The sequence below is a fragment of the Neoarius graeffei genome, chromosome 7, assembly GCF_027579695.1.
Source record: "Neoarius graeffei isolate fNeoGra1 chromosome 7, fNeoGra1.pri, whole genome shotgun sequence".
Classification (NCBI taxonomy): domain Eukaryota; kingdom Metazoa; phylum Chordata; class Actinopteri; order Siluriformes; family Ariidae; genus Neoarius; species Neoarius graeffei.
The window spans coordinates 50,042,181-50,055,246 of NC_083575.1; the positions used below are offsets into that span (position 1 = coordinate 50,042,181).

The 13,066-nt window shown below is 38.9% G+C and overlaps 1 protein-coding gene across 1 annotated transcript in view; it reads left to right on the plus strand.

Moving 5' to 3' along the window:
• The window catches only part of pcdh15a (protocadherin-related 15a), a 396,434-nt gene that overhangs the window by 123,136 nt on the left and 260,232 nt on the right, over nucleotides 1–13,066 (plus strand). The window contains exons 9-11 of the mRNA XM_060924719.1: nucleotides 9,910–10,018; nucleotides 10,138–10,250; nucleotides 12,703–12,909. Coding sequence (XP_060780702.1) covers nucleotides 9,910–10,018; nucleotides 10,138–10,250; nucleotides 12,703–12,909 — 429 coding nt within the window. The remainder of the gene's footprint in view (nucleotides 1–9,909; nucleotides 10,019–10,137; nucleotides 10,251–12,702; nucleotides 12,910–13,066) is intronic.

Genomic DNA, 13,066 nt, shown 5'->3' on the forward strand with positions numbered 1-13,066 from the left:
AGAGGTTCTTTGTCATGTCAAACAAACTCTACGGGCACTTACGTTTTTTTCAGGTTGCAAGACAAACTTACGGCCAACGTGCATCTTTCTCCACGAACAAAAAAAAAAATGCAGCGATTTGGGAAATGCCAAAAATCGCACGGCCAAAAAAATTGTACATCCGGTTGTGACCTAGGCTTAATGGATTCCACGATCGAGGAGTTTTTCTATCAGTGGAACAGAGGTGAAGTAGTTGCCTGCATAGATTTTGTAATTCTGCAACGTCGGGTCTTTTAGACTACACTTAGCCAGGTATGTTGTAAACTTATAACATGGCTATTTTGACTACCACACTTTCCCAGTGTTGTAAAATTACAACAAATATACAACATGCTCTAATTTACATTTGAGGCATGTATTTCACAATAACCACATATGTACAGTACATGTTCTAGTCAGTGTAATGATCACCAAAAAAAATATATTAAAGGCATTTTACTTACTTAAATCTGACAAATCCAGTCCAATGAAACAAAGTGTTGTTGCTCGGCCAAAGTTTTGCAGCTTGTGAAAGTTCGGGACCTGTGGGCCGGACTTATATACAAATGTCCTATCCAATACCATTGTGAGACTGAACAATAGGACTCAATGACTATGTTAATGTGAAAAAAAAAAAAATTATACATTTTTTTAGAAAAAATAAAAATGTTGTAATTCTGCAACGTCGGGTCTTACCTAACTGTTCATGAGAAGTGTTGCTAATTGATTGTCCAGGTTCATCCCCTTTGCAGTTAGCAGCACGCAAAGCAATTCCCTCATATCATTATCACCAGAACCTCTAGTGATTCTTGCCATTCAGTACTGAATTCTTTGCTGTATATATGAAAGATGTAAACACAGTCAAGGAATTTTATATTGTTCCCTTGATATTTCTGTTATTTGCAATAATAAAACTAGTAATGCATCAGTATCATTACCAGAAGCTGGTCTCTGAACAACTAAAATATGCTCAAATACTAACATCTGATTCCACATGACACTAATTCAAAGGTGCCTTGTATGACCAAACAACACAAACGGATGACATCATTTTGAACGTACACTATATATGTCCAAAAGTATGTGGACACTTGAGCATCACACCCATATGTGCCCATTCCAAAACCATGGGCATCAACAAGGAGTCCCCCCCCCCTGCTGTTATAGCAGTCTGCACTCTTCTCTGAAGGTTTTCCAGTAGATTTGAGTTTGGCTGTGGGTGTTTGTGCTCATTCAGTCACAAGAGTATTAGTGAGGTCAAGCACTGATGTCAAGTGAGAAAGTCTGGTCTGCATTCACTGTTCTGTTCATCCCAAAAGTGTTCAGTGAATTTGAGGTCAGGGCTTGGACCACTGAAGCTCTTCCACACCAACCTTGATAAACCATGTCTTTATGGACCTCACATTGTGCACGGGGGCTGGAACATGTTTAGGCCCTTTAATTCAAGTGAAATCTTAATGCTGCAGAACATAAACTTTCTAGACAATTGCATGCTTCCAACCTTGTGGCAAAAGTTTGGGGAAGGCCCACATACAGTGACAATCAGGTGTCTGCATACTTTTGGGCATGTGGTGTATTTCATAGCTCATGATCAAAGCAGAGTACACTGCAAACTCTGCTCTGGTGGAATTGAATGCACAGAAATGGATTCCTGAGTGTGGAGCAGTGAAGCCAGCGTGCAGAGAAACCATCACACATGAGAGCACTTAAGTTCCACGAGCACTGAGACACTTGCACTATCTTTTCACGTTCATGTGCTGATGCTCTATATTAAAGCTACAGTTCAAACGCCATGACATCTTAAAACATACATATGGGTCTGTCTCAGAAACTGGGTACTGTGGGGGTACCCCACTAAATATACTCACAGTCAATAAACTATATGGTTTTGAATGGTGATATTGGTTTTAATTTGAAATAAAATGATGAAAGAAATAATACAGATAAAACTAAATCTTTGATGTGAATACTCTATTCAGAATTTGGCAAAAATCCTGCAAATTTGTGGAAAAATGGCAGCTTGATCTGGGACATGATAAATGGTTGACTACATCGCATTCCCTTAAAAAGGTTGTAGTCCACTGAAAAGTCTACAGTTATCACTAATTAATTGTATTTTAAGTTGTAACTTTATACACCTAAGGATTGGTGCGCTCACAGAATAACCATAACCGTAATAAAACATCATGCAAAATATTTGATCACCGTTGTAACTCCATTTTCCGCATACCCAAAACCAATACGATCGTGTGTTTTGATCTAAACCGAAAGCCTCAGGGTCAAGGTCACTACCTCACCAAAAGTAGTAACTTAAAATCACTACGCCATATAAAAATTTAGTTATAAATCTGTGATTTTGATTTTTAAAACGAAAGCTGAAAGTTAGGTATAGAATATGTTTCTTATAGAATACGTTACAATGGTAGCTGGTCTTGTATGAATTTCTGAGCTATAAAATGAGTTGTGGTCTATTTTTTACCGTAGCGTGTTATTTGTGTGCGGGGAAGGACACACATTAACAATTTGCATGTGTAGAATGGAATTTTCCACTCCAACAGTTAGAAGTTGATCGTGCTTCCATTTGCGGTCTTTCTGTTATGCGGGTGATCTGTTCAGACGTTATCGCTGAAAAGGTGAGTTTTGACAGTTTTATTTTGTTTCATTCTTGCAGTATAAGGCAATAGAATGTTTCTTTTTCATCTTACTTTCATATTTCGTAGTGTTTGCGTATTTTTGACCAATATTTTGCAACCATGGTCAATTTAGATCGAACTTTTGATAGAATCTAGGGCCAGTCATTTTGCCCCACCCCCGCCTGCGCTCCGTCTGGTGCGGTAGTGATGTCCCGTTGCTCGCGCGCCGCAGCAGAGACCCACGTGACCTTCAGCTGGTACAGTCGCTATTCTTTTACCACCGCCGTAATTCTCATCTTTCCGGTGTGTTCTTGATTTTTCCATTGTGTCCTATTGTCCTATTTCACCATATCAAATACCCAAAATGTATCATATTATTCATATTTAAGTGAATAATCAATTCAGTCATCATAACTTGGCATTTTTAACCCAAGCAATCAAAAAGAGGAAATTTATTCAATATTTTCACTCATCTGTGAAGGAGGGGCTTTAATTCTTCATGATGTAGTTATTTTATCTCATCTCATCTCATTATCTCTAGCCGCTTTATCCTTCTACAGGGTCGCAGGCAAGCTGGAGCCTATCCCAGCTGACTACAGGCGAAAGGCGGGGTACACCCTGGACAAGTTGCCAGGTCATCACAGGGCTGACACATAGACACAGACAACCATTCACACTCACATTCACACCTACGGTCAATTTAGAGTCACCAGTTAACCTAACCTGCATGTCTTTGGACTGTGGGGGAGACTGGAGCACCTGGAGGAAAGCCACATGGACACGGGGAGAACATGCAAACTCCGCACAGAAAGGCCCGTGCCGGCCACGGGGCTCGAACCCGGACCTTCTTGCTATGTGGCGACAGCGATAACCACTACACCACCGTGCCGCCAGCATTTGAATTGTAATAAAAAAAAATTCCACAATGGAGGCCAGATAAAGCAAGATACTATCTTTAAACATGACAAAAGAAACATTGAGTGTTAGGTAAATGCAAAAAAAAAAGTAAAATTAGAAAATTTATTTTTTGACAATAATGTCCCAAATGAGAGACCACTTTCTGAGACGGACCCATATCAGCATGATCAGTTCATTGCTAGCAGCACACAGCAGCGACTAAAATAAACAATGATAAATAAAATAATCAGTATCCCTGATTGTTTAGTGCTATTTATGTTACTCATCTTGGTATCAGTATTGGTATCATCAAGTATCTAAAACATGTACAGATGGAAGGAGAAAAATGAAGAGTAGATATTGTAGGGGACAGAAAAAGAATGGAAGTGTATGATGCTGAAACACTAGCTTCAGATTAAATCACAGACCTTACTGTTGTTTAATTGGATAGTGAATGGAGTCAGGAATTACTGCGCTATTCATTGAAGAAAAATGGTTTATTTAAGTGTGTACATGAAGTTCCCCTTAAACTCAAGCTTCTAAATTGTGTTCTTGTGCACATCCACCATTCCAGTGTGAGTTAGTGTTTATTAGATAAATAACCAACCTGGATGAATGCCAAGGCAATAAGGGTGTAATGTTAATAGATTCGCTATACTGTGGTCTCTTTTATGTGCAGAGTGAACGCAAAACAATTTGCAAGAGCATAACATAGGGAGAAGTGCACTGATCAGAGTAAGCATCAAAACACACAGAATACACACACATAAATCCTTCACTGGCCATTAGAGAGGATGATAGTTTTGCTTCAAGACGGGAGGGGGTTCTGGAGCTGGAGTAGATGTGTGTGAGTTTCCCCAGCAGAGAACAGAGGGAAACACACTGTAAATAAATAACTGCTATTTCTCTTGCTTGCATGGGTGCATTATAATTTATGGAAAACTGTTTACAAATGGCTAAGCATGGAAATTTGGGGTGATGCTCATAAAGGCAGCCTCTCCTTCTAGCTGTGCTCCATTCTGCTGTTAGCTACACTGTGCATGTTTTAGTGCAGCTGCTTCCCTTGACCAATTAGTAGTTAGTAAAAACATGAATGACATCCTCTGGTTTTTGTATCTGTAATTTAACTGTTGTGAATGTGTGTTGCTTTTGAATTACCTGAGGTAATGAGATTTCAAAGTTGTTTGGTGAAGTTGTTGGGCAGTATGTTAAATGTGTGTCTGTGGTGCCAGATGAAAAAAAATATATATATATATACTGTATATGCGGCACGGTGGTGTAGTGGTTAGCACTGTCGCCTCACAGCAAGAAGTCCAGGTTCGAGCCCCGTGTGGAGTTTGCATGTTCTCCCTGTGTCCACGTGGGTTTCCTCCAGGTGCTCCGGTTTCCCCCACAGTCCAAAGACATGCAGGTTAGGTTAACTGGTGACTCTAAATTGACCGTAGGTGTGAATGTGAGTGTGAATGGTTGTCTGTGTCTATGTGTCAGCCCTGTGATGACCTGGCGACTTGTCCAGGATGTACCCTGCCTTTCGCCCGTAGTCAGCTGGGATAGGCTCCAGCTTGCCTGCGACCCTGTAGAACAGAATAAAACGGCTAGAGATAATGAGATGAGATGAGATACATGTAAATATGTAGCACTTTGGAGACTTTAAGTGAACAACAGTTTGGGATGCTTTAGTGAGGTTTCACTGTTTTGGCTTATTAAGCTTCTCTGTAGTATACCACCAACATTTATGGAAAGCAAAGACAGTACAGTTAAATAACCTCTCAAGAATGTTAACTAAAGAGTGCAGTGTTTTCCCTGTCCCTCTTTTTTCCTTCATATTTTGATTGGTTTTTTTTTCTCTGTTTCTTGACTATCCCAATAAATAGCGGTAGTTAGATGTTATTAATTTAATGCGCAACATGGGTCACAAGTGACCCGGCTGCGTTTAATTTGCTTTTTATCTCTGCAATAAATTATTTTCATGACCCCACACTCCATGAATTCCTCAATTAACTTGTTTTTGTTCATTTCAAAACTTTTTTAAATTTATATCTCTAAACGATTTTAAATAAAAATACTTTTTTTGTCACTACCCCTCTAATGCACAACATGGGTCACAAGTGACCCGCATTCATTTTCTATGGAGTTTTGTTGAAGGTTTAGTGTTTCTTAGCTAGTTTTTTTTTTAATTAATTTTTCATTTAATTTACCAAGTTTCCATCACTTATTCAGTTTTTTTTTCAAACATTAATTATTCTTTTCATTAATTTATGGTTACCCATTGAATTATAACACTTTTTATGTAGCTATATTATATTTGCACACATGGGTCACAAATGACCCGCATTAATTTCCTATGTAAAAGAATCAGAATTTATTTGCAGTAATAGAATAAGAATCAGAACAAGAATAAGAATCAGAATTTATTTGAGTAATATTTGAAATTAGTTTATTTCATCATTTAATATCAAAATGTATCATTACATATTCAGCTTTTAAAAAACAGCAATAATTATGTTCATTCCACTATGGCTACTCCATGAATTGGAATACATTTTGTGAAGCAGTACAGCGGTTGAACACATGGGTCAGAAATGACCTGTGTTGGCTAAGTGATTGTGATTAAGATAAAAAATATTATGCGAACCGGCGGCACGGTGGTGTAGTGGTTAGCGCTGTCGCCTCACAGCAAGAAGGTCCTGGGTTCGAGCCCCGGGGCCGGCGAGGGCCTTTCTGTGTGGAGCTTGCATGTTCTCCCCGTGTCCGCGTGGGTTTCCTCCGGGTGCTCCGGTTTCCCCCACAGTCCAAAGACATGCAGGTTAGGTTAACTGGTGACTCTAAATTGACCGTAGGTGTGAATGGTTGTCTGTGTCTATGTGTCAGCCCTGTGATGACCTGGCGATTTGTCCAGGGTGAACCCCGCCTTTCGCCCGTAGTCAGCTGGGATAGGCTCCAGCTTGCCTGCGACCCTGTAGAAGGATAAAGCGGCTAGAGATAATGTGAATGTGATGTGATATTATGCGAACCATTTCACTACAAATAACAAAAAAATAACATTCTAAAAATCTAAATCATTTCTAATAGTAATCTGATTAAAAAGGTTGTTGGTATATTTAAAACATTAAACATTGTACATTGTACATTATGTACAGCAACTAACACTGTAAACACCAATACTGAACTTCACTGCATTAGTAGCTATAGTGAGCCATGGACAACTGGAATATTAACTTTCAAACTGTGGGGAAGTGGTAAATGTAACTGAATAAAACTGATTGGGTAAGATAATATTATATTGGCATGGGCACAGGCATGTATACATTGAGTACGCGCCGAGACAGCAGTCTCAGTTCTTACATGTATCACAAATGACCACAGTAACTGAATGGCCCTTGCATATAGGCCGTGTGCATTTGGAGCAGGAGAGGGTGACTTTCCTATCTCTGGCAGTTGGACAAAGGCTGCATCTCTTCCTCTTGGATTTTCCTCCCTGTCTTAAGTCCTCTTGTGGATGGGTGGTCTCAGCACTCCCCCTTTTCACACCACATGTTGCCATGGCCTCAGTAACATTCCTCCGGAGATGAACAGAGGTCTCCATGCGCCTGTTCATGTGAGGCATGATGAGCTCTTTGGCCAACTCCTTGATGAAAAGCCGCCGTGCATTTGGCACACCATTCATATAGTCAGGGTGTTGTGCAGTAAAGATGGTGAAGGCGTTCAGTGCTCTGGCATGTTTTGCCAGAGCACTGTACAATTATCTTCAATAATAACTCTGTAACAGTTGTGTAATAAATATGTAATATTACAACTGAAAATAAATACTTACACGTAGTTTTGCAGAAGCAGCTTTGTAAACTTCTAAAATGAGTGTCAACAGTCAGCGATCAACAGTGGTCCGACTTTAAATGTTTTCCTGACAGGAAACACTTGCAAATATCATAGTTCCTCAGAACACCAAATCTAGGTTAAATTAAAATAAACTTAAGTAAAAAAATTTTTTATGCTTCAAACATTACCTACTTTATAAACTTTTTAAATATTGTAGGTGAAAGTATTGATTTTTTAAGGTGTAAAGTGAGAAAACCATATCCATGCTTGGAATTACATTAGAAATGAATACGGGTCACTTGTGACCCATGTCTGCGAATTAATGGAGAAATTACAAATACATGTTTATTTATGAGATACAAAAGTAAAAATGATAAAAAAATAGTTTTTGTGCATCAAACCCTACCTAATCTGTCAATTTATAAAATATTATAGGGTTAAATGTATTGTTTCAAGAAGTTGTAAGAGAGAAAACCATGTCCTTGCTGGAAATTACATTAGAAATGAATGCGGGTCACTTGTGACCCATGTTGTGCGTTAGAGGGGGTTACAATAGCTTGCGCATTAAAGGGTTAATAAGAGCAGTGTTGCGCTCCCGGGCTCATCTAACACTCAGGACACCACTTCATACAATCCCCCTCACACACCAGTCACTACCACGTGCACTCCATCAGCCAACCCGGAGCCACTTCCTAGGAGTGGCTCCCCCAAGTTCTAATCACCATCACCTGTACCCTTTTGTTTATGTCTATATTTATACCTCTTTGTTTTTGTTCTTTGCACAGTATTGCCTCTACATTTCGTGAGCCTACTGAGCGTTATTATTCTGATTGTTTACCAGTGTATGACCCTTTTTTGCCTTCTGTTTTTTTCCCATTTCGCCTAGCCCTTGTGTTTGTTTACTCGTTTCTCTTGCTTCCCGGTTTTTTTGATCCTCGCCTGTGTTCCGATTACGATTTTCCTAGCCTTTTGTGTTTGGATTGCCTGTGTTCTCTGAGTCCTGGTTCTTGGACTATTGCCCATTTCCTGACCATGATTTGTCTAGCCCTCGTTACTGTTTTGGATCTCTCGGTATTGACCTGGCCTGGCTTTTGTACATTGTCTTTTTCCATTGTGCTCATTAAAGCCTTGAGTTCATTCATAATCCACGAGTGTCTGGTTTGTTACAGCTGCGTTACACAGAGATCCAGACGTTAAGAGGTACAGTATGATATAATGTCCACTTTCTTCTTCCCTATATCTCTCCATGTACCCTGGAAGAGTGATTTGGGTATTCTTGAATGTCTTATGTGAGAATGAGTTACTGATAAGAACTCACTTCCCATCTTTATGCATTTCCCCATTTTTGATAAGGCTCACCTTGGCTTTGGATAAAATCTTGCTACATAGCCAATGTTTCTTATCAGCCATGCAGTCTATTTGTTTGTGCATGTGAGGGGGTGGTTTGTTTTGTTTGTTTTTAAATCTGTTTTATAGTTATATCAAATGCCCCCCACAAGGATAGGAAAGTCTGACAGTTCTGACCTTGTGGAGACCTTTGGTTGATCCAAATGAGAAAAACTGCAGTTTTTATTCAAAGAAAAACAAACAAACAAAAGAACCAGATTAAGGTATAGGCATAGCATTTATTACCTACATTAACAATGTCAACAGAATGTCTTTACAAGCATAGAAAGACAAACCTTTATGCAGAAAACAAGGCATAATTTGACCTTTCTTCAGCACTGTAGATACACTGCAAAAACCCGGCTTACAAAAACAAAAACAAAAAAAAGTAATAAATTTAGGAATATTTTACTTAAAATAAGCAAAATTATCTGCCAACAGAACAAGAAAATTTGACTTGGCATGATTTTTAAAAACAAGTAAATATATCTAGCTTTAGAAACCCCACAGATGTCTTTAAACTAGTGTATTTATACTAAAAACAAGTAAAGTTGTACTACTCATTTTAACATGCTAGATACTTTGTCCCCCAACCAACAGTTTGACTATTTCATCTGGGCATATTGGTGTGCTCTGTTTAAGTAAGTGTTTATACCAACTGAGACCGCCAAATAAATCAAAATCAAAACAACAAACCAATCCATTTTGTAGCCTATTTTTGTTGCCAGATTGACAATACAACACTTCATTTAATTTAGTTATCTGTTTTGTGTTAAGAGATTAAAAGAAAGGATAAGATGCTTGAAATAAGAAATTCTGACTTTGACAAACTTGTCATGGTTAATATAACACCAATGAAATTATGGTAATTCTCATTTTAAGACAGAACTTACTCATAACCAGTAATAAAATCTCAATAACAAGTTATAATACCTTATTAAGATAATTGAGGGAAAAAAATGCTTAAAGTAAGTGAAATACTCTTACACAAAACCTGCCTGGAAAGGAGAATTATCTTGGCAGACAAATAAGAAGCATATTTTGTCTTGATTTAAGATATTTAATCTTGGTTAGATTTTACTTTTTGCAGTGTACTGTGTCTTGACTTTGATTAAACTCATTTTAATTAAGTCTCATGGCCTCCATCCATCCTTTTTAGAACAAATTGAACCCTCTGAATGTGTCACCACCCATCCGAGCTGTGGACCAGGACAGGAACATTCAGCCTCCATCAGACAGACCTGGCATTCTCTACTTTATTCTGGTTGGTGGGTATCCAAGGCATCATATAATATTAAAGCTTAAAAGAAATATTGCTCCCTCTTTTTAGAGAAGATGCAAGATAGTATGTATTTCTCACTTGTGTAAACTCTCCTGTCACCTTCAGGCCAACCAGCAGTCTACCCGGAGTTCTTTTCTTTGAACAGGACCACAGCAGAGCTCCGCCTTCTAAAGCCACTTAGAAGGGACCTGTACCAAAGCTTCAACCTAGTCATCAAGGTCATACATGCTCTTATCTTGTGTATACTCTTGTCAGTATTAGTCCTGGCTATTAAGAACATAATTTTTGTTCAATATCCTTATAAATTTACATTTTTCTAATGACTGAATAGTGTGAGATGTCATGTACATTATGTGAATTCTATATTTACATTACAATCGCATTGTGCAGTGTATGGAGAAACTCTCTTAGAACACTTTAGATTGCCATATGTGAAGTTCCCTATAATTAAATTGCATTAACACTTACACTTAACCAATCAAACTCAATCCAAGGCTAATTACAGGAGATTACATCAATTACAACACTTTTAGAGGATTTGCATTTCACTGTTCTGAGTGGACTCTAATTATGCATGATTAGGGTAAATTAGACAGAAAATGAATATAAAACTAAATAGGAAACATTTTAAATTGGATTTGTTAAATAGGATAAATTGTGGACTGCTCTTGGGTTAGCAGCAGAAAGCTGAGAAATTTTTTTTTTATCCATATTTGCGATCCCTATTAATCCAGGCCCTTTCTTTGCATATCTGAAAGCTCAGTCCTCACCTCGGGACTTTCAAATGTATTCAACTGACAATATTCAGAGCAAAAAGGTTCATGATATTGTGTGTGTGTGTGTATGTGGGGACATGTGTGTGGCTGCATTCTCACATTCTGTATGATGGTCAGCAAAGAGAGTAAGAAGTAGTCAGGAGGCAAAAAAACTAATGGCAAAGGAATTCAATGGAACACACAAATGCACACAAGCAGCTGTTGACTTTGCATATTCAGTCAAGTGAAAGACATGTCCTGATTCACAGAGAGCAAGGAAAGGGATGAGGGAGGCTGAAAGCATATCACTGTTCAACAAGCAGCAGATGAATTACTGAAAAATAAATCATTATGTTTACCCTGTAAAGTGCTACATCTTTGTTTGTCTAGCTATATTATGTATTACTGCTCCAGAAAATTCGAACCAGCATGAGGTATTTTTAATACTGTTACTGGAAAACAAAGCAACCTCCCCACCCCCACCCCACCAAAAAAAGTGTAGAAAATCTGAAATGTGCTGCTCAGATAAATTGTTTGCTTCTTTGTAAAAAAAACAAAAACAAAGTATGCTTACTAAACTCTAAGCCCTGCTTGATCATTCAAAGCATTTATATTAAACATATTTCATATGAGAAATATTTCTGCTCTCATTCTTTTTGCTGAATCTGACATGATTCTTCATATAGATCATCAAATATTAATTTACCAGCTAATTAGCATTAGCTAACATAACAGGATTTCCTGGAAACATTATCTACCATGAGCTGCCAAAGCTTCAATACACCCTGGCACAGATTGTACAAGTCTCTGGGAGTGGAACAAAATGTATTCCTTCACTTGTTGTTTTGATCACGGTGGTAGAGAGCACTGTCTACAACAATAGTATAAAAACTCAGATAGGCATGCAACTGGCTTGCTATCTGGTGACTGTAAAGGTAGTAGTATATGATTTACACAGTAGGTTGTGATTTATAGCCATTTACTCAGACCATGTACTCTGTGGATGGAGGCATTGTCATCCTTGAAGAGATCACTCTCATCAGGATAGAAATATTTTTCATAGGATAAAGATGATCAGTCCAATTACCTTTTGTATTGATTTGAAGTGACAGTTCCTTCCAAGGGGGCAAGTAGACCCCAGCTCAACCCCTGCCCCCCCCAAAAAAAAGGCTAGTATAATGTCCTGCATGACATCACAGAGCCACTGGTTTTGCCTTTAATTTGTCACAAACTTGTAGCACACTTCTTCACAGAAGTCATGTGTATAATCATTATTGCTACTGCTGTGTATGGTTAACATAGGCTAACTAAACATTGTATTTCAGAAAATAATATAAAGTGAAGTCATACAAATAGGCCTACTTGGAAATGTTTTAGAGGTGTGTGTACATCAACTCCATACATGGACCAATCTATCCAACTCCGAGACACACTCACCAGTCTAATGCCAAATAGGCCCCAATCAATATCGTCTCGTCTCGTCTCGTCTCGTCTTCTTCCGCTTTATCCGGGACCGGGTCGCGGAGGCAGCAGTCTAAGCAGGGAAGCCCAAACTTCCCTTTCCCCAGACACCTCGGCCAGCTCCTCGGGAAGAACACCGAGGCGTTCCCAGGCCAACATTTTCAAATAGGCCCCAACAATTTCTGCATCCAACAAAAAACACAAGCAACAGATTAAATGATTGATGTTTGTGGAAGTGCACATGCTAAGCACTGTGCTCTGTGTCATGCTATCTGTGTGACTTAATACTCATGCAACTCTCCATGGTCTTGAATCTCTCTCCTGTTGAGGTGTGCGTTAGCTGCCAGTTTCATACTGAGATGTCCAGCTTCCTGCATATCATCACCACAGCATGTTTACCCCTGCAGCGTTTGTTTGCTTGTTTGTTTTCTTATGTGTATGTGTTTGTGAGCAGGCCGAGCAGGATAACGGTCACCCTCTGCCTGCATTTGCCGACCTGAGGATAGAGGTGTTGGATGAAAACAACCATGCGCCGTACTTCCAGCAGTTATCCTACCAGGGTTTCATCAGTGAGTTGGCCCCTGTGGGTGGCACCGTGTCAGGAAGGGCGAACCTCACTGCACCACTGGCCATCATTGCCCTTGATAACGATATAGAGGAGGTGAGCACATTATTATACACACATAACCCCTAGCAGAAGCACAGTCTGTGTTGTTTTATTTTATGAGTTACAATATGTGTTACTACATACAGTATGCTATATTGACAGTTAAACAATATCATTATGTTCAAATTTGTGTGTTTCAGCTTCAGCCAGG